The sequence below is a fragment of the Ranitomeya imitator genome, chromosome 1 (assembly GCF_032444005.1).
Source record: "Ranitomeya imitator isolate aRanImi1 chromosome 1, aRanImi1.pri, whole genome shotgun sequence".
Taxonomy (NCBI): domain Eukaryota; kingdom Metazoa; phylum Chordata; class Amphibia; order Anura; family Dendrobatidae; genus Ranitomeya; species Ranitomeya imitator.
This window is the reverse complement of record NC_091282.1, coordinates 855894170-855912582: the sequence shown is the minus strand read 5'-3', so window position 1 is coordinate 855912582 and position 18413 is coordinate 855894170. Positions and strand designations below refer to the sequence as shown.

Here is an 18413-nt window from a genome sequence, read left to right as displayed (position 1 = left end):
TGGTTACCCCCCCACACCAGGTAGTGTAGTGGTTTATTGGATTGTTTATTGGATTGTCCACAAAAAAAACACATTGCAGCAAAACATAAAATAGATGAAGTATTTGCAAAGAGATGTCCATTTGAGATACTGAATGGTAAATGGCGTCTGTCTTTACCATGGAGTAGAAGTCATCATGGCTACCATCTGTTCATTCCTTCTGTGAGTAGTCTGAAGTCCGTGGAGAATGAAGGATAGAAGGCCCAAGGTGACAGACCCACGTGACCCCCCCTCCACCTCCTAAGAGACGTGATTATATACAGTACAGACCAAAAGTTTGGGCACACCTTCTCATTTAAAGATTTTTATGTATTTTCATGACTATGAAAATTGTACATTCACACTGAAGGCATCAAAACTATGAATTAACACATGTGGAATTATATACTTAACAAAAAAGTGTGAAACTGCTGAAATTTTGTCTTATATTCTAGGTTCTTCAAAGTAGCCACCTTTTGCTTTGATGACTGCATTGCACACTCTTGGCATTCTCTTGATGAGCTTCAAGAGGTATTCAACAGGAATGGTCTTCCAACAATCTTGAAGGACTTCCCAGAGATGCTTAGCACTTGCTGGCCCTTTTGTCATCACTCTGCGGTCCAGTTCACCCCAAACCATCTCAATTGGGTTCAGGTCTGGTGACTGTGGAAGCCAGGTCATCTGGCGTAGCACCCTATCACTCTCCTTCTTGGTCAAATAGCCCTTACACAGCCTGGAGGTGTGTTTGGGGTCATTGTTGAAAAATAAATGATGGTCCAACTAAACACAAACTGGATGGAATATCATGCCGCTGCAAGATGCTGTGGTAGCCATGCTGGTTTAGTATGCCTTCAATTTTGAATAAATCCCCAAGAGTGTCACCAGCAAAGCACCCCCACACACATCACACCTTCTCCTCCATGCTTCATGGTGGGAACCAGGCATGTAAAATCCATCCGTTCACCTTTTCTGCATCGCACAAAAACACAATGGTTGGAACCAAATATCTCAAATTTGGACTCATCAGACCAAATCACAGATTTCCACTGGTCAAAAGTCCATTCCTTGTGTTCTTTAGCCCAAACAAGTCTCTTCTGCTTGTTGCCTGTCCTTAGCAGTGGTTTCCTAGCAGCTATTTTACCATGAAGGCCTGCTGCACAAAGTCTCCTCTTAACAGTTGTTGTAGAGATGTGTCTGCTGCTAGAACTGGCATTGACCTGGTCTCTAATCTGAGCTGCTGTTAACCTGCGATTTCTGAGGCTGGTGACTCGGATAAACTTATCCTCAGGAGCAGAGGTGACTGTTCATTTACTGGGGCGGTCCTCATGTGAGCAAGTTTCTTTGTAGCACTTGATGGTTTTTGCGACTGCACTTGGGGACACTTTCAAAGTTTGCCCAATTTTTCGGACTGACTGACCTTCATTTCTTCGTTTTTCTTTACTTAGCTGCTTTTTTTCTTGCCATAATACCAATTCTAACAGTCTATTCAGTAGGACTATCAGCTGTGTATCCACCAGACTTCTGCACAACACAACTGATGGTCCCAACCCCATTTATAAGGCAAGAAATCCCACTTATTAAACCTGACAGGGCACACCTGTGAATTGAAAACCATTCCCGGTGACTACCTCTTGATGCTCATCAAGAAAATGCCAAGAGTGTGCAAAGCAGTCATCAAAGCAGTCATCAAAGCAAAAGGTGCCTACTTTGAAGAACCTAGAATATAAGACATAATTTCAGTTGTTTCACTCTTTTTTGTTAAGCATATAATTCCACGTGTTAATTCATAGTTTTGATGCCTTCAGTGTGAATGTAGAATTTTCATAGTCATGAAAACACAGAAAAATCTTTAAATGAGAAGGTGTGTCCAAACTTTTGGTCTGTACTGTATGTCCCATAGAACACATGTTTTCTCTATATGGTGTTAACTCTGAGCTACATATACAGAAATAGCTTTTGTAATGTCAGCGAGAGACAATGTGCTCAGTATAGAATTGAGAATAAGAACAATTCAGTTAATAATTAATATTTAACAAGCAGACATGGGGTCGCATACAGATGCCCCATATATAGTGAGGACACTGAGGAGTGATAACCTGTACCACAGGATCTGTATACATGATAAGTATATAGCACAGGGATGAAGCCTGTACCAAGATACCACATCTATAGTGAGTATAGTAAGGAGAATAACCTGGATACACAGGATCTGTATACATGATAAGTATATAGCACAGGGATGAAGCCTGTACCAAGATACCACATCTATAGTGAGTATAGTAAGGAGAATAACCTGGATACACAGGATCTGTATACATGATAAGTATATAGCACAGGGATGAAGCCTGTACCAAGATACCACATCTATAGTGAGTATAGTAAGGAGAATAACCTGGATACACAGGATCTGTATACATGATAAGTATACAGCACAGGGATGGAGCCTGTACCAAGATACCACATATATAGGGAGGAGAATAACCTGCATATACTGGATCTGTGCACCCATCATCAGTATGTAGCAGAGATGAGGTCACATGCAGGTCACCAGACTCCATAAATGGGAAGGGGGAGATAATAGCACACAGCAAGGCCAGTATACACTGCACTGACATGAAGTGCAGCCTCTCCTCATCATACATATACCATCCCCGGACTGCTCCCCTCCCTCCAGTGTCTGGTACTTGTGACTGCCCAGCTGCACCATAGAGAGCATAGTAATGGCAGACACTGTAATGCTATGTGCACATGGATCGCCCCCAGATGCAGGGCCGCGGGTTACTCGGTACCGGTCCTCTCTGTCTCAGTTCTAGGGTTGGACCCGGTCCGTGACCCTGCTAAGGGGCGTCCAATGGAAGGGGGTGATGAAAGTCGGCCAAGGTTTCGTGGCGCCACCTGTGGTATTCGTTCAGGGTGACCGACGCTGCTTGGGGCCCACTGGGGTGATGTGATGGCAGCGAGATGGTATACCTTCCCACAGGTGAAGTATATCCCCAGGGCTTCCCAGTAATGTAGGTGGTGATGGTGTGAGGCGCAGTTAATAACGAGGACACAGGGTTGCAGTCTCTTTACCTTTTACTGAAGGCTTCGGGATCCTCAATCCAGAGCAGTGCTAACTGGGCTGGCTGAGACCGGCCAGTCCGAAGGCACATCCAGAGTTCCCTTTGCAGGTGGAAATCAGTGCCTACCACTAGCGCCTGTGTGTTGTAGTTCTTCCCTGCTGAGCATTCGGGATAGTCCTCACAACTCTCGTGTTCATTCTTTCTCTCTCTCTCTCTCCGTCCCCCAAGTTTATCTGGATAGGACACACCCGTTTGACGGGAAGGCTCGGAGCTATTCTGGGACCCTAGAGATGCCCCTCTCCACGCTTGCCCCCTATGTCTTCTTAGGTGATGTATGGTAGACAGCCAACCTATAATCAACTGTCCTGCGGTATTTGAAGTAATGCTTGAAGTCAGTTACTCCCTCGGTGTTCCGGTCACCGGCTACGCACCTCAGTAGGATGTTGTCGTTCTCCTTTGTGCTTTGATCTCGTTTCTCACTTTTCCACAATATCCTTCTCTTCGTGTCCTTTCTTAGGATGCCGCCGCAAGGTAGTGCAGGCGCGGCTCGGTCACTTTCTATTCTTTCTGCTAGGCCCCTGTCAGGAACCCACCCCTGACAGGTCCTCCCTGGACTCTCCCAGGCTGCGTTCTGACCTAACTTCCTATCCGACCCCTAGTTTTACCAGTGTGAGGAGTGGCCTAATACATAGTGCCTTTTGCTCCCCCTAGTGGCCGGAGTGTGAAGTGTAATGTGTGCCTGTGATACCTGGTCAGGTGAACTCCTTTAGTGCAAGCAGACATAACATCACTCCCCTTAGTGGCAGAGCGACATTACTGCAACGACCAGGACTCTGGGGCGCTGCACGCACGTTGAAGATTTCCTGCGGATCCGAAGCTTTTTTCCGTGCACAAACGCTGCAGATCCGCAAGTGATTTACAGTACAATGTAAATCAATGAGGAAAAAAAAATGCTGTGCTAATGGTGGGGAAAATTCCACGCGGAAAATGCAGTAGATTAAAAAAAGGACCATGTCACTTCTTTTTGCGGATCTGCTGCGTTTCTGCACCCATTCGATAACAGAAATCCACAGGGGTAAAAAAAAAACGCACAAAAAACGCAAAAAAAGGCACAGATTCTGACCTGCGTTTTCTGCTAAGAAATGCAGACTCTGCACAGAAAATTCCACAGGCAAATTCGCAACGTGTGCATATAGCCTATGAATCCATGCTCTGTCCTCACACACAGTAATGGCAGATATCTGCTCACAGCCCTTGTTCCCCATATAATACAGTCACCAGCACCCAGAACTCATGAACACCCTGTATAATACAGCAGTGAGGGTACGTTCCCACAGTCAGTAATCGGCAGCGCTTTGGAAGCAACACATGTCCACTGCATGACCAGAGGTATTTTCGTTTTTGCGTTTTTGTTTTTCGCTCCCCTTCTTCCCAGAGCCGTAACTTTTTTATTTTTCAGTCAAAATGGCCATGTAAAAGCTTGTATTTTGCAGGACGAGTTGTACTTTTGAATGACATTATTGGTTTTAACATATCGTGTACTGGAAAGCGGGATAAAAATTCCAAGTGCAATGAAATTGCAAAATAGTTCAATTTCACAGTTGCTTTTTTTTTTACCATATTCACTAAATGCTAAAAGTGACCCGCCAGTATGATTCTCCAGGTCATTACAAGTTCATCCAAAAAAATCCAAACTTTTGTAAAAAAAAGAAATTGTGCCATTTTTCAATACCTGTAGTGTCTCAATTTTTCGTGATTTTGGGCTGGTGAGGGCTTATTTTTTGCGTGCCGAGCTGACGTTTTTAATGATACCATTTTGGTGTAGATGTGATCTTTTGATCACCTGCTATTGCATTTTATTGCAATGTAGCAGCGACTAAAAAAGCGTAACTCTGATGTTTTGAATTTTATATCATTATGCCGTTTGCTGATCTGGTTAATTTTTTTCATAATGAGGCTGCCGTCACACTAGCAGTATTTGGTCAGTATTTTACATCAGTATTTGGAAGCCAAAACCAGGAGTGGAACAATTTGAGGAAAAGTATAATAGAAACATATGCACAACTTCTGCATTTATCACCCACGCCTGGTTTTGGCTACAAATACTGATGTAAAATACTGACCAAATACTGCTAGTGTGACGGCAGCCTGATAGATCGGGTAATTTAAAAACATTTTTTTTAACTTTTTGCATGCTTCAATAGTCTCCATGGGAGACTAGAAGCTGCAGTTGCCTGATCAGCTTTGCTACATACAGGCAATGATCAGATTACCTGTATGTAGCAGAAATGCTCACTTGCTATGAGCGGCGACTGCCGGGCATCGCTCATAGCAATCTGGCTATGACAACCATAGAGGTCTGCTGGAGACCTCTAGTTGTCATGCCAACCCATCAGTGACCTGCGATCATGTGGCGGGGTCACCGATGGGCAGGGTTTCCGGTGCGCTTACCGGAAGCGTGAGTTAAATGCCGCTGTCGGAGATTGACAGCGGCATTTAACCGGTTAACAGATTGCGAATCCACCTGCGGCTGTTAGAGGCACATGTCAGATGTTCAAAACATTCCAACGTTATGTGCTCCTCTGTTTAGTGCTTCTGTGGTTTCTTTATTTAATATTTTGCTAGGCTTATTCGTGTGGTTTTTCTATTTCTATTCTTATAAGAATGCATGAGTATTTATAATGTACCGGTATATTAATAGTTATTTATTAATCATATGTTAAATGTTAACACTACACATTTTTCAATAAGTGCTTGATAATATGTAGTGAAAAACTGTGGCTTATCTTATGTGTGTGTATTATACAGAGGTTTGGGCATGTTTAAATCCAAAAAGCGTTATTATTGTCATTTTAAGAGTCACAATATGCTTATTGATTGCAATACACATTGCAAAAAACTAAGAAACATAATTTTTAACATGATTTCAACAATACTGTGCTACATTACCTCATATAGCTATAAACCAAAAGTCTCTAACTTTGCTGTTTATCTGTTGACAATCTCTTGATCTTTCACTGAGACCCCGTTCTCTTAGGCCGGTTTCACTTGTCCTGATATTTCCGGTACCGGGAAAAAAACAGTACTGGAGATATCAGTGTCCGTGTATCCATGTGTATAATACTTGTGGTACACGAGTGGCAATCGTGTGCTGCATCAGTACCATATGCATCGGCGCCTGAGAAGCAGCTATACAGTTAGCACTGTTCCCCAGCACTGGGAGCTGAAGATGGCTCTGATCATTCTTTCCTGCTCTGCCTCTGCCAGCAATCAGCGCAAGCAGGGTAGAATGTTGAGAGTTATATTCAACTGATAACAGCAACAGCAGGCGGCTGATGGGACCAATGCTTCCATCAGCCTACACCTGCGCCGTCTGCACACCTGTACTGTATTTTTTATAACCAGCCAGACAAAACTGACAGCTGGGGGCTGCACCCCTCAGCTGTCAACATCAGCAAGGTTGGTTATCTTGAATAAAGGGGTCCCCTAATTAAAGAAAACAGCATGTGGTTCCCCCAATTTTGACAACCAGCCTTGCTAAAGCAGACAGCTGGGGCCTGGTATTCTCAAGCTTGTAAGGGGCCATGAATATTGATTCCCCCAGCTTACAAATTGCAGCCCGCAGCTGACCAGAAAAAGCACATCTACTAGATGCGCCAATTCTGGCCGACTCTTCCCACTTGCCCTGTAGCGATGGCAAGTGGGGTTCATATTTGTGGGGTTGATGTCACCTTTGTATTATCTGGTGATATCAAGCCCACAGGTAATGGAGAGGCATCTATAAGTTACCTATCCTTTACTAATTTTATAGTTATATGGTAAATAAAGGCACAGCAAGTATCAAGTCCTTTATTTGAAATAAAAACAAAACACACTTTTCCATTTTTATTTAAGAATAAAAAACACAGTTATACTCACCTAACACCCATTCCATTGAAGCCCTCGTCTCCTGTAATAAAATAAAAATTAAAAAACAACACTATCCCTCACCTGTCCGACGTTCTGTCCCATGCCGTAATCCATGTCTAGGAATAAATAGTTTTCAACCATTTACTGAAAGTCACTGTCACAATTTTTGACCTTTAGTTCATCACCTTAGCCTCCAGTATACCTTGCCTTTCAACAATGGGACAAACTTGGGGCCAATTTATCATTTGCGATTTCAAAAGACACTTTTCTTTTTTTGTCTTGTATTCACAAAAAATTAGCAAAATGGTACACATGGTTCATGAATTTGGTGCAAAATCAAAAGCGCTCTTTATTCAGATTTTTCAGCACTAAAAGATGCAAGCTTTTTTAAAAGATGGACATTTGTTTAAAAATGTGCCAAATTAAAACCTTCTCCAGGAACTATATTTCAGACAAGGAATAGAACGCGTTGAATAAAACCACTGTGAATCAACTATACTCTCCTGAAATTCATCTTAGCGGCAGCGCAGAATTTTAACTACAAATCTCCCTTTGAAGACAAGGAATAGAGTGAGATGTCCTAAAACAATGCGAGATTTGGTAAAAGTCACATTTTATGAATCTGTCTAAAACAGGGAAACAAAAAAGACAACTTAAAAAATTGTGCAAACCATGGGGAGAATAAGATGCAAATACCACTGCCACTAAAAAGGAACACATTTCTATAGAAAAGTTTAGAAACAGCAATAATGAATTGGGGTCTTGCTGCCTAGATCACCAACCTAATTGCTGCACTAGTCTATTATGGGTCCTGGAGCAAAACTTGGGCTTGGTCACCCCCTTTACCCAACTGGAACTCAGCTGTGTTGCTAGAGCTTATAAAGACATACATATTCACCCCCACCCCTTTAAAAACATACATCTACAATATATACTGTAAATCTCACCGAAAAGTGTTAATTCTAAATAATACAGTCATAGTTAACAAATAACAAATATCTTCTATGGGCAGCACGGTGGCGCAGTGGTTAGCAGTGATCAAAATAAAAAAATACTAAATCAAACCCCCCTTGGACTAGGGCTAGAGTTAGGGTTGGGGCTAGAGCTAGGGTTAGCATTGCGCTAGGGTTAGGGATGGGGCTAGGGTTAGGGTTGGACTAAGGCTAGGGTTGTGCTAGGTTAGGGTTGGTGCTACGGTTAGGGTTGGGCTAGGGTTTGGGTTGGGGTTAGGTTTGTGTTGGGCTTGTGGCTAGGGTTAGGGTTGGGGCTAGGGTTAGGGTTGGGGCTGGGGTTGTGGCTAGGGTTATGGTTGTGGTTATAGCTGGGATTAAGGTTAGAGTTAAGATTAGGGTTAGGGGTGTGTTGGGGTTAGGTTTGGAGTTGGGCAGTCTCCAACCGCGACATGGTGCCCACTGCCCACCACTGATTCCAGACAATTTTGCGTTCAAAAAGTCAAACTGTGCTCCCTCCCTTCTGAGCCCTGCCATGCGCCTAAACATTGGCTTTCCTCAACATACGGGGTATCGATGTACTTGGGAGAAATTGCACAACAAATTTTGTGGTCCATTTTCTCCTGATACCCTTGTGAAATAAAAAAATTGGTTCCAAAGTAAAATTTTTTTGTGAAAAAAGTAAAATGTTAATTTTTTCCTTCCACATTGCTTTAGTTGTCGTGAAGCACCTGAAGCGTTAATAAGCTTTTTGAATGTGGTTTTGCGCACCTTGGAATGTACAGTTTTTAGAATGGTGTCACTTTTGGGTATTTTCTGTTATATTGACCCCACAAACTCACTTCAAATGTGGGGTGTTCCCCAAAAAAATGGTATTGTAAATTTTGTTGGAAAAATGAGAAATTGCTGGTCAACTTTTAACCCTTATAGCGTCTTAACAAAAAAAAATATGTTTCCAAAATTGTGCTGATGTAAATTTGACTTGTTGGAAATGTTTTTTATTAACTATTTTGTGACACCACTCTCTGATTTAAGGATACAAAAAAGTTTGAAAATTGACTCTGTCACTAAGGGGTTAAGGACCATATAGGTTCCTTAGCAGTCAGAAGTCTGTACACATCTTTAGTAACTGATTTATACAGGCAATGCTGGAAGGAGGAAGCTGGGAGCAGTAGAACATGTTAACATCTCAGTGTGAGACTGTGGATGCTGGGAGGAAGTAGGGACAGCTGAATTCCAAAGTCTGCCACAGCATCTCATAGTACAGTGCAATAGAGCAAGCGGCTGGCAGTCAGTGTGCGGAGTCAGCAGACTGCAGAAAGAGGAGAAGGTGGAGACCAGCCACAGGATAACTGTAAAAAAGTTGCTCAAAATGGATGATTTAAATCATTAAAGCATGAGATGCTCTGTTGTATTTGGTAATTTCTAATAATGCAGAGCTGGAAATGGTATACGCTTAATGACTGAGGCAAAGCTAACATGATCTCCATTTTCCAAAATGGCTCTAAGTCTTTCCCGGTTAACCCCTTCACGCCGCGGCCCTTGGTTTTACCATGTCGCATACTAGAAAATGGGAAAAAATTCCAAGTGCGGTGAAATTGCAAAAAAAGTGCAATCCCGCGCTTGTTTTTTGTTTGGCTTTTTTGCTAGGTTCACTAAATGCTAAAACCGACCCACCATTATGATTCTCCAGGTCATTATGAGTTCATAAACACAAAACATGTCTAGGTTATTTTTTATCTAAGTGGTGAAAAAAGATCCAAACTTTGCTAAAAAAAAATTGCACCATTTTCCGATACCTGTAGCGTCTCCATTTTTTGGGATCTCAGGTTAGGTGAGGTCTTATTTTTGTGTGCCGAGCTGACATTTTTAATGATACCACTTTTGTGCAGATACGTTCTTTTGATCGCCCGTTATTGCATTTTAATGCAATGTCGCAGCGACCAAAAAAACGTAATTCTGGCGCTTTTAATTTTTTTCTCGCTAGGCTGTTTAGTGATCAGGTTAATGCTTTTTTTTATTGATTGGGCGATTCTGAATGCGGCGATACCAAATATGTGTAGGTTTGATTTTTTTTTTATTGTTTTATTTTGGATGGGGCGAAAGGGGGCGATTTAAACTTTTATATATTTTTTTTGTCATATTTATTAAAACATTTTTTTTTTTACTTTTGCCATGCTTTAATAGCCTCCATGGGAGGGATGGCGCTCACAGCAAACCGGCATCAGTAACCATAGAGGTCTCAAGGACCTCTATGGTTACTACCGTGACACATCGCTGACCCCCGATCATGTGACGGGGGTCGGCAATGCGAGGATTTCCAGTCGTGCGGCCGGAAGCGCTGGTTAAATGCCGCTGTCAGCATTTAACTAATGTAACTGATTAATAGCGGCGGGTGAATCGCGATTTCACCCGCCGCTATTGCGCGCACATGTCAGCTGTACAAAACAGCTCACATGTCGTGACTTTGATGTGGGCTGACCGCCGTAGCCCACATCAAAGGGTGAGACACGACATGCGCCGTACTAGAATGGGGCATGTTGTGAAGGGGTTAATTTTAGACCAGTAAGCTTAATATCCATTGAAACATATTTGAGAGGCTTGTAAGGTTGTCATGGTCTGCTAAGTTTCTGGGATTAGGTGGTTTTAGGGTTAACCTGGATGGAATTTTCCTTCAGCTCCTAGCTCTCTGGAGCTTAGGCTACGCCCCCAGCAGTCACGTGCTTCAGGTCCTGTTTGTCTGAAGCACACATCTTCACCACTGCTGCCCTGCTCCACAGGTATCTTTGGGCACAGTTTGTTTTACTCAGGACACGCGCACTGGCTCGGTGAGCAAGTGCAGTACGGTGTTCCTGACAAAGGTACTATATACAAGAGTATATGATGGAAAATAATATTATAAGTGAATGATAGCCAGCGTGGTTTCAATGATGACGGAAGCTGTAAAACTAACCAGAAGTTTTTTTAAGAAGTGAATTGAAACCTAGACAGAGGGGTAGCTGAAGATATAGGGCCCAGTTGTCACACTGTGACAGTGTTTGGTAAGAAAGGGAGGCCTCAAACAATCGCTGCCTCAGGGGTACTCTTGAAGGTAGAGAGGCCCGAGTCTCCGACCTTACTATGCTCCTGTTACTGTCCTAAGCTGTCACCTCTCCCTCCCCCAGGAGGTCTGGGGCAGTTATGTCAGTCTATACACACATAAGACAAACAGGGATAACAAAAAGCAACTTACATACAAAACCACTCAACCAAGGGTAGCTAGGTACAGTGGGGAAAAAAGTATTTTGTCAGCCACCAATTGTGCAAGTTCTCCCACTTAAAAAGATGAGTGAGGCCTGTAATTGACATCATAGGTAACCCGCAACTATGAGAGTCAAAATGAGAAAACAAATCCAGAAAATCACCTTGTTTGCTTTGGCAAGATTTATTTGGCAAATTATGGTGGAAAATAAGTATTTGGTCATTAACAAAAGTTCATCTCAATATTTTGCTATATATCCTTTGTTGGCAATGACAGAGGTCAAACGTTTTCGGTAAGTCTTCCCAAGGTAGGCACACACTGTTGGTGGTATGTTGGCCCATTCCTCCATGCATATCTCCTCTAGAGCAGTGATGTTTTGGGCCTGTCGCTGGGCAACATGGACTTTCAACTCCCTCCAAAGGTTTTCTATGGGGTTGAGATATGGAGACTGGCTAGGTCACTCCAGGACCTTCACATGTTTCTTACAAAGCCACTCCTTCATTGCCCTTCATTGTGCTTGGGATCATTATCATGCTGAAAAACTCATCAACGTTTCATCTTCAATGCCCTTGCTGATAGAAGGAGGTTTGCACTCAAAATCTCACGATACATGGCCCTATTCATTCTTTCATATACATGGATCAGTCATCCTGGTCCCTTTGCAGAGTTTTAGCTTCAAAGCATGATGTTGCCACTCCCATGCTTCACAGTAGGTATGGTGTTCTTTGGATGCAACTCAGCATTCTGTCTCCTCCAAACACGATGAGTTTTGTTTCTACCAAACAGTTCTACTTTGGTTTCATCAGACCATATGACATTCTCCCAATACTCTTACTGAATAATCCAAATACTCTCTAGCAAACTTCAGGTGGGCCCAGACATGTACTCGTGTAAGTGGGGGGACACGTCTGGCACTGCAGGATCTGAGTTCCTGGCGACGTAGTATGTTACTGATGGTAGCCTTTGTAATGGTGGTTCCAGCTCTATGCAGGTCATTCACTAAGTCCCCTCCGTGTGGTTCTGGGATTTTTGCTCACCGTTCTAGTGATCATTTTGACCCCACAGGGTGAGATCTTGCATGGAGCCCCAGATCGAGGGAGATTATCAATGGTCTTGTATATCTTCCATTTTTTTATTATTGCTCCCACAGTTGATTTCATCACACCAAGCTGCTTGCCTATTGCAGATTCAGTCTTCCCAGCCTGGTGCAGGGCTACAATTTTGTTTCTGGTGTCCTTGAACAGTTCTTTGGTCTTTACCATAGATGAGTTTAGAGTGTGACTGTTTTGGGTTGTGGACAGGTGTCTTTTATACTGATAACAAGTTCAAACAGGTGCAATTACTACAGGTAATGAGTGGAGGACAGAGGAGCCTCTGAAAGAAGAAGTTACAGGTCTGTGAGAGCCAGAAATCTTACATGTTTTTAGGTGACCAAATACTTATTTTCCACCACAATTTGCAAAATAAATCTTGCCGAATAAGACATGGTGATTTTCTGGATTTGTTTTCTCATTTTCACTCTCATAGTTGTGGTCTACCTATGATGTCAATTACAGGCCTCTCTCATCTTTTTAAGTGGGAGAACTTGCGCAATTGGTGGATCACTAGATACAGTCTTAATGAGGGGTATGCAGCAAATTCATTAAGAGTTGAGTGTCACTTAAAGGGGTTGTCTAGGCTTGGATTTCAAGTCATCATTCACTCTACAGTATGCGTCTTCACACTTGTGAATCCTCACAGCTTGCACAGTGTGCAATTATCAGGTTTCTATGGCGCTGGGAGCGGATGGGCATGTGACCGCAAGTATACAGTCTGCCAGATTCCAACTAAATGTGTCTGGCTTCACTCAATTCACTTGTATTGAGTGAGGATGCACATGTCTAGTTGAAACGTGACCACATGTATGCAAATCGCATACTTGCTGTCATGGGCCAACCCGCCGTCATCAGAGAATCCTGACATCTCATTCTGTGCACGTTTTAAAGATTCACAAGTCTGCAGTCACATACAGTGGCTTCAGATCTGAACCTCAATCCTTGGCAACACCTTTAATTAATTTGGCGCATTTTATTAGTGGCGTTCTCTTTTGTGTTTTAGGCCAGAAATGTTACTCCACCCAGAAACCGGAGATACATTGCTGGTGTAAAGAATGCCACCACTTATCATTAATTTGACTGGTGGGCATAGCCATGCTCTGTCCCGCTCTGACCCTCCCCATCTCTGCCCATTTTGGCGGAGCTACACGAAACTGATATAAAAACTCCATAAATCGCAACATCTTTGTGCAAAAATGCTGAGACTTTTCAAAGTGCTTTATGAACTTGCAGAAACAGTTTGCTGATCTGGTGGCATCTGTTATCTGTTTCTTGCCCTTTTTTTTTAAACATATTAATTTATGTGATAACTGTGCATAATAAAAATAAAATTATGCATTTTACCTATATTTTGATGTGCTGGATTTTACTTTCTTTGGTATATCTTTTGTATTTGGATTTTTTTTAGAGCAAAAAGTTGCATGCTCTGCTAAAATGACTTAGCAAGCAAAGTTTGTAATTGGCTTGAAAAGTCAAAGACTCCAGTTCCAAGTATTGTAGCCCAAGGTTCAGTGCTTGGCTCGCTATTATTCATCTTATTTTTTTATGATATAGAAGACGATATTAATAGTACTGTTTCTGTTTTTGCACAATGCCCAGCTATGTAGTATATTATTTGGACATGTTCGTAACTTACAAGCTTGCATAGATAAACTGAGTGTTTGTGCATACACTTGGCAGATGAGGTTGAATGTGCATGAATGTAAAGTTATGCATCTAGGCACTACCTATAATCTAGGAGGACTAAAATTAGGAGAGTCACTGCTATTATTTTTTTGGGGGGGACAAAGTGACTGATAATGTTTTTATATTTTTCACTGTGAGGGATAGTGAGTGATTTTAAAAGTTTTTTTTTTTTATGGATACAGCAAAACTAAATATATTTTATTTTTTAGATCATTTTTATCTACTGATTGGGGAAAATGGCATTGATTCAGATTTTGTTGTTTGTTTGTTTTTTTCATTTACAGTTTTTGACAAACCTTAAAGTGTTTTTTTTTTACATTTTTTTAGTCCAGCTATAGGACTTAAAACTGATTTTGCTCAGTATCTGTAAGCGAATTCCTATTAAGAACCACCTGTGGCATTTAGATTAAATGTCAAGAAGGAGTTACATTGTAAATGTTCATGAACAATGTTTCCTTGAAAGAATGTTTCTAGAAGATTGTTCATCCTATACTTAGGTTTATAAAACCTTATGCTTTCCAGTAATAATTACATATTGAATACATTTTTATACCATAAGACCCAGATTGGTGAACGTTACGTGGGTCGCACTATGTTGCAGTACACCCTGCTGACGCTGAAGAAATGATATGACGTTACGTTGACTTACGGTATATAGGACCGATTCAGTGATTAAAACTAGGCCGCCAGCCGAGTGAGAGACTAGTTCGGCGATAAGTAGCATAGGCTGACAGGACATGTAGAAAACAGCATAGATGGCGAAGAGGGCTATCTGCATTGTTGATGTCGGAAATGTACGGCAGAGAAGACTACACAGCCAAACTTGGAGCTTGGTTGCCAATAGACCAAGTAGGACTTCTGTTCTGTCTGTCTCCCCAGTCTTGGTGTTACCTGGCTCAAATGTCTTCGGATATCGGTCACCCATGTTTTTTTTAACTAAACAGCATTCCGAAGATTATAATTAGAATTACCGGTATATATAATATACACCTATTGTATGTGGGGTAAAGGGAGTTTCTTTCAGGTGTTCTTCTGGAAAGATATTGGGTATAATCTATAACTGAGCTTATATGGGAAGTGTTCTGCCACTACAGTCCTTAAGAGCCACCAATTTCCTTAATATTGCTCAGCTGATAATTCCATCACTTGGGCAATCCTTAGGAAATCCAGAAATCATGATCTGTTGGTGGCCCTTGAGGACTGGAGTTGAGGAACACTGGCTTAGAAGGAACTTGTTGTTTGATTCATGCTGCCAGAGCCTTGGTGGACTCTGACTCATACTGCATGAATTGTGATAGGTTCCCTTTAACATGTTATCCTATGTTTGTAATATTATTACGGTATATTTTTGTCATATTTTATAGATAACATATCTGATTTGCATTTTCTCTTTTTTTATAGTGAAGAAGGCTAAGTTTGATGGGCCGCAAGGTAAGCAATATTGTGGATGTTTTGTGCAATCTAATTACTATTTTAAAGCACCATTCCGGTGTATTTTTTAATTTCAGCGAGCGTGTGGTGCTACTAATCTAAGCTCCCTGCCCCTATTAATATATTCACCAGCTGCTGTCTTCTGCTGTTCCCAGCACCGCTCTGGTCCCGAACTGCCATATTGTGACCACAGTGCCTAACTGACCGATAACATTCACAAGCTCTCAATGTAAATCTATGAAAGCCTCATTCTGGCCTCCTTCTGGTTTTCATAGACTTACATTGAGTAGCAACATCCAGCACACTCAGCAAACACTGGAGCAGTCCAGCAGGTCACAAAGTGCAGAAGACCGACCAGGGTGATGCCGATAACGGATGAAGATGGAGGCTGGTTAGCAGTGTTGGTCTGGGTTGCGTAGGGCCCACCAGTAACCAACTTCAGGGCCCCACTTTTCAACTACATCTAAATGTGACATTACCCTCAATGACAAATTTCTGTAGCAATGATTTTGGTAGAATGGGAAATGAATGAGATGCTGCCTTTGTCTGTACACAGTGATTCAAGTACATAGTGCCAAGTACTGCTCATATAAAAAACTTGCACATTGGCCCACCGGAGGATTCTCGTGTTCTCCTGTGGGCCAGTCGAAGCCTGCTGGCAAGTACAAGACTAGGGGCAGGGAATTTATTATATTAGTGGAAGCACTCCAGGTCTACAATAAAAATGATGCAGTATGTATCAACAAAAAATATAAATCATAAACTTTTTTTATTTGGAATAATTAAAGGGGTTGTCCATAACTGGATAACCATAGTTTAATCAATCCAGGACCACAGTTACAATGAAAACAGTGGATACTCACCCCCTGCAGAGGCGCTGTGCTAGTGATGTTCCTGGTGGTGATGTGACTTATTGTGTCGCATGCCGGCTGTAGCCAATGAGCGGCCACTTCTGGCTGCATTTCATCAATATTTCATCAAAGCAGAAGGCACCGCTGCAGGAGGCGAGAATACACTGCTTTTATTAAGCTGAGGTTGTCTGGTAATGGACAACCCCTTTAAAGGAGCACTTTGGCTATTTGTTCTAACTACATAGCGCAGAATAGGCTGTCATTAAAGAATGATGTTGAGGCTCTTGGGTATACCTGTTTTAATGCCATGTTCACGTTGTCTGCCGTTTGACTTTTTCTTCCCCTGTGGTATGGTTTCTCTTATCCAGACTACATATTCCAATGATGTACTGTGTATATGGCACAATCACAGCGCAGTTTTCATTTTTTATTTTCAGAGCATGATACAAAATGAAAAATGCTCTTTGATTGTCCGCTGTCGGCACCAAAGACAGTTTTACAGTTTCCCAAGTCTTTACCTATATCTGCATATGAGGACATACAGAGGGACAGCGAGCATGGACCTCTGTCTAAAAACTGGGTGTGAGAGGGATTTGATAACTAAGGATGTCATCCTGTAGTTCATATGAAGTCAGAGACTGACTTCTTCCTGCCCACACATTAGCGCATGTACTGAGCTTTTTGTCGGATTAGGGATCACATGATCCAACTTCCTATAATGAAGAGAGGTATGCATAGATGTGGTTAAGGAGGGATAAAATAAATTGAACAGCTGAAATATTAAAGGTGGGTAAGCATTACATGTACAAAGAAAATTACTGGAATGTTTCTATAAAATGAATGTATCACCAGGTTTTAGCCACCTCATCTGAGACAGAGATCATCAGAGAATCAGTGATGTGTCACTTACTAAGCTGCTTACTGTAGTTTTGAATAACACCACCTCCACCATTAATTGGTAGCTTTCTGCCTATGAACAGTGTACACGTAAAGCTGCCAGTCAGTGGTGTGGGTGGGGGTATACAGAGCTCAGCATTACAGAATTGCTAGATTTGCAGCAGATAAAATGGTTATTTTATTTAAACTACACCAAGAAGCCCAGAAAGTGATACATCACTGGAATTAAGGTATCTTTCCCATATCATTCTGTTATCAGATTACATTGCAAAAACCTGGTTACAGTTTACCTCTATTGAAATGCTTCTATGCCAAAATATTTTTGTTAAAAACTGTTGTTATGCCCCTCGATGTTCTTTTGATTCACTCTTAGTACATCAGCCCAATGTGTCCATGGCTGGTGGTTTACATATGGCCATTAGGTTTTTCTTATGTAGGTCTGCCACCAGGAATTTCAGGGCCCCATACTGGCAAAATTTTCAAACCTCCTTGAGACTCCACCCAGGCTCCGCCTCCACCCTTTGAACCTTCCACAGTCCCACCATCCACTCTTGGAAACACTCCACTTCTGCACCATGCCCTCACCAATCACACACTAACAGTTCCCATCGAACGCCATATCACATACATAGCCAGCAGCTTTTTGTTTTGGCCAAAAGATTTTTTAAGCCGTCACTACGACAAGATAGACTCTTTTGGCCGGGCCCTACTCTACTCTAACCTACTGAACATTTCTTAAAATGTCCAAAACTCTTTTTAGGTATATTATTATTTATTTTGCTTTCTGAGGGAATGTGTCACATACATTTTTTAAAATGACTAATAATACCACATACACGGGACAAACATTGTCACACCATGGCAGGACCACATATTACCACTACATAGTGACTGAATAATACCACATACAAGGGACAAATACCACCAAACAATGACCAGATCACATATTACCATCACGTAATGACCGAATAATACCACATGCAAAGAACGAATGACCAGATCACATATTACCACCACATAGTGACTGAATACTACAATATTGATCAATAATTAAAAAAGCACAATACTAATATTACCATAAGTGCCATTATACACAGGAGCTCTGTATATAGTGTTAGTGTACAGTTAATGCTCTGACATTATAAATAGGAGCTCTGTATATAGTGTCAGTGTACAGGTAATACAGGCATCACCAGTGACTTTGTACACAGGAGCTCTGTATAAACTATATAGTATACATGTATAGTGTAAATGTAAAGATAACACAGATTCAC

The 18413-nt window shown here is 41.8% G+C and overlaps 1 protein-coding gene across 1 annotated transcript in view; it reads left to right on the top strand.

Annotated features, from left to right (window-relative positions):
• The window catches only part of UNC13A (unc-13 homolog A), a 381474-nt gene that overhangs the window by 42304 nt on the left and 320757 nt on the right, over positions 1 to 18413 (top strand). Inside the window, exon 2 of the mRNA XM_069741790.1 lies at positions 15362 to 15391. Coding sequence (XP_069597891.1) covers positions 15362 to 15391 — 30 coding nt within the window. The remainder of the gene's footprint in view (positions 1 to 15361; positions 15392 to 18413) is intronic.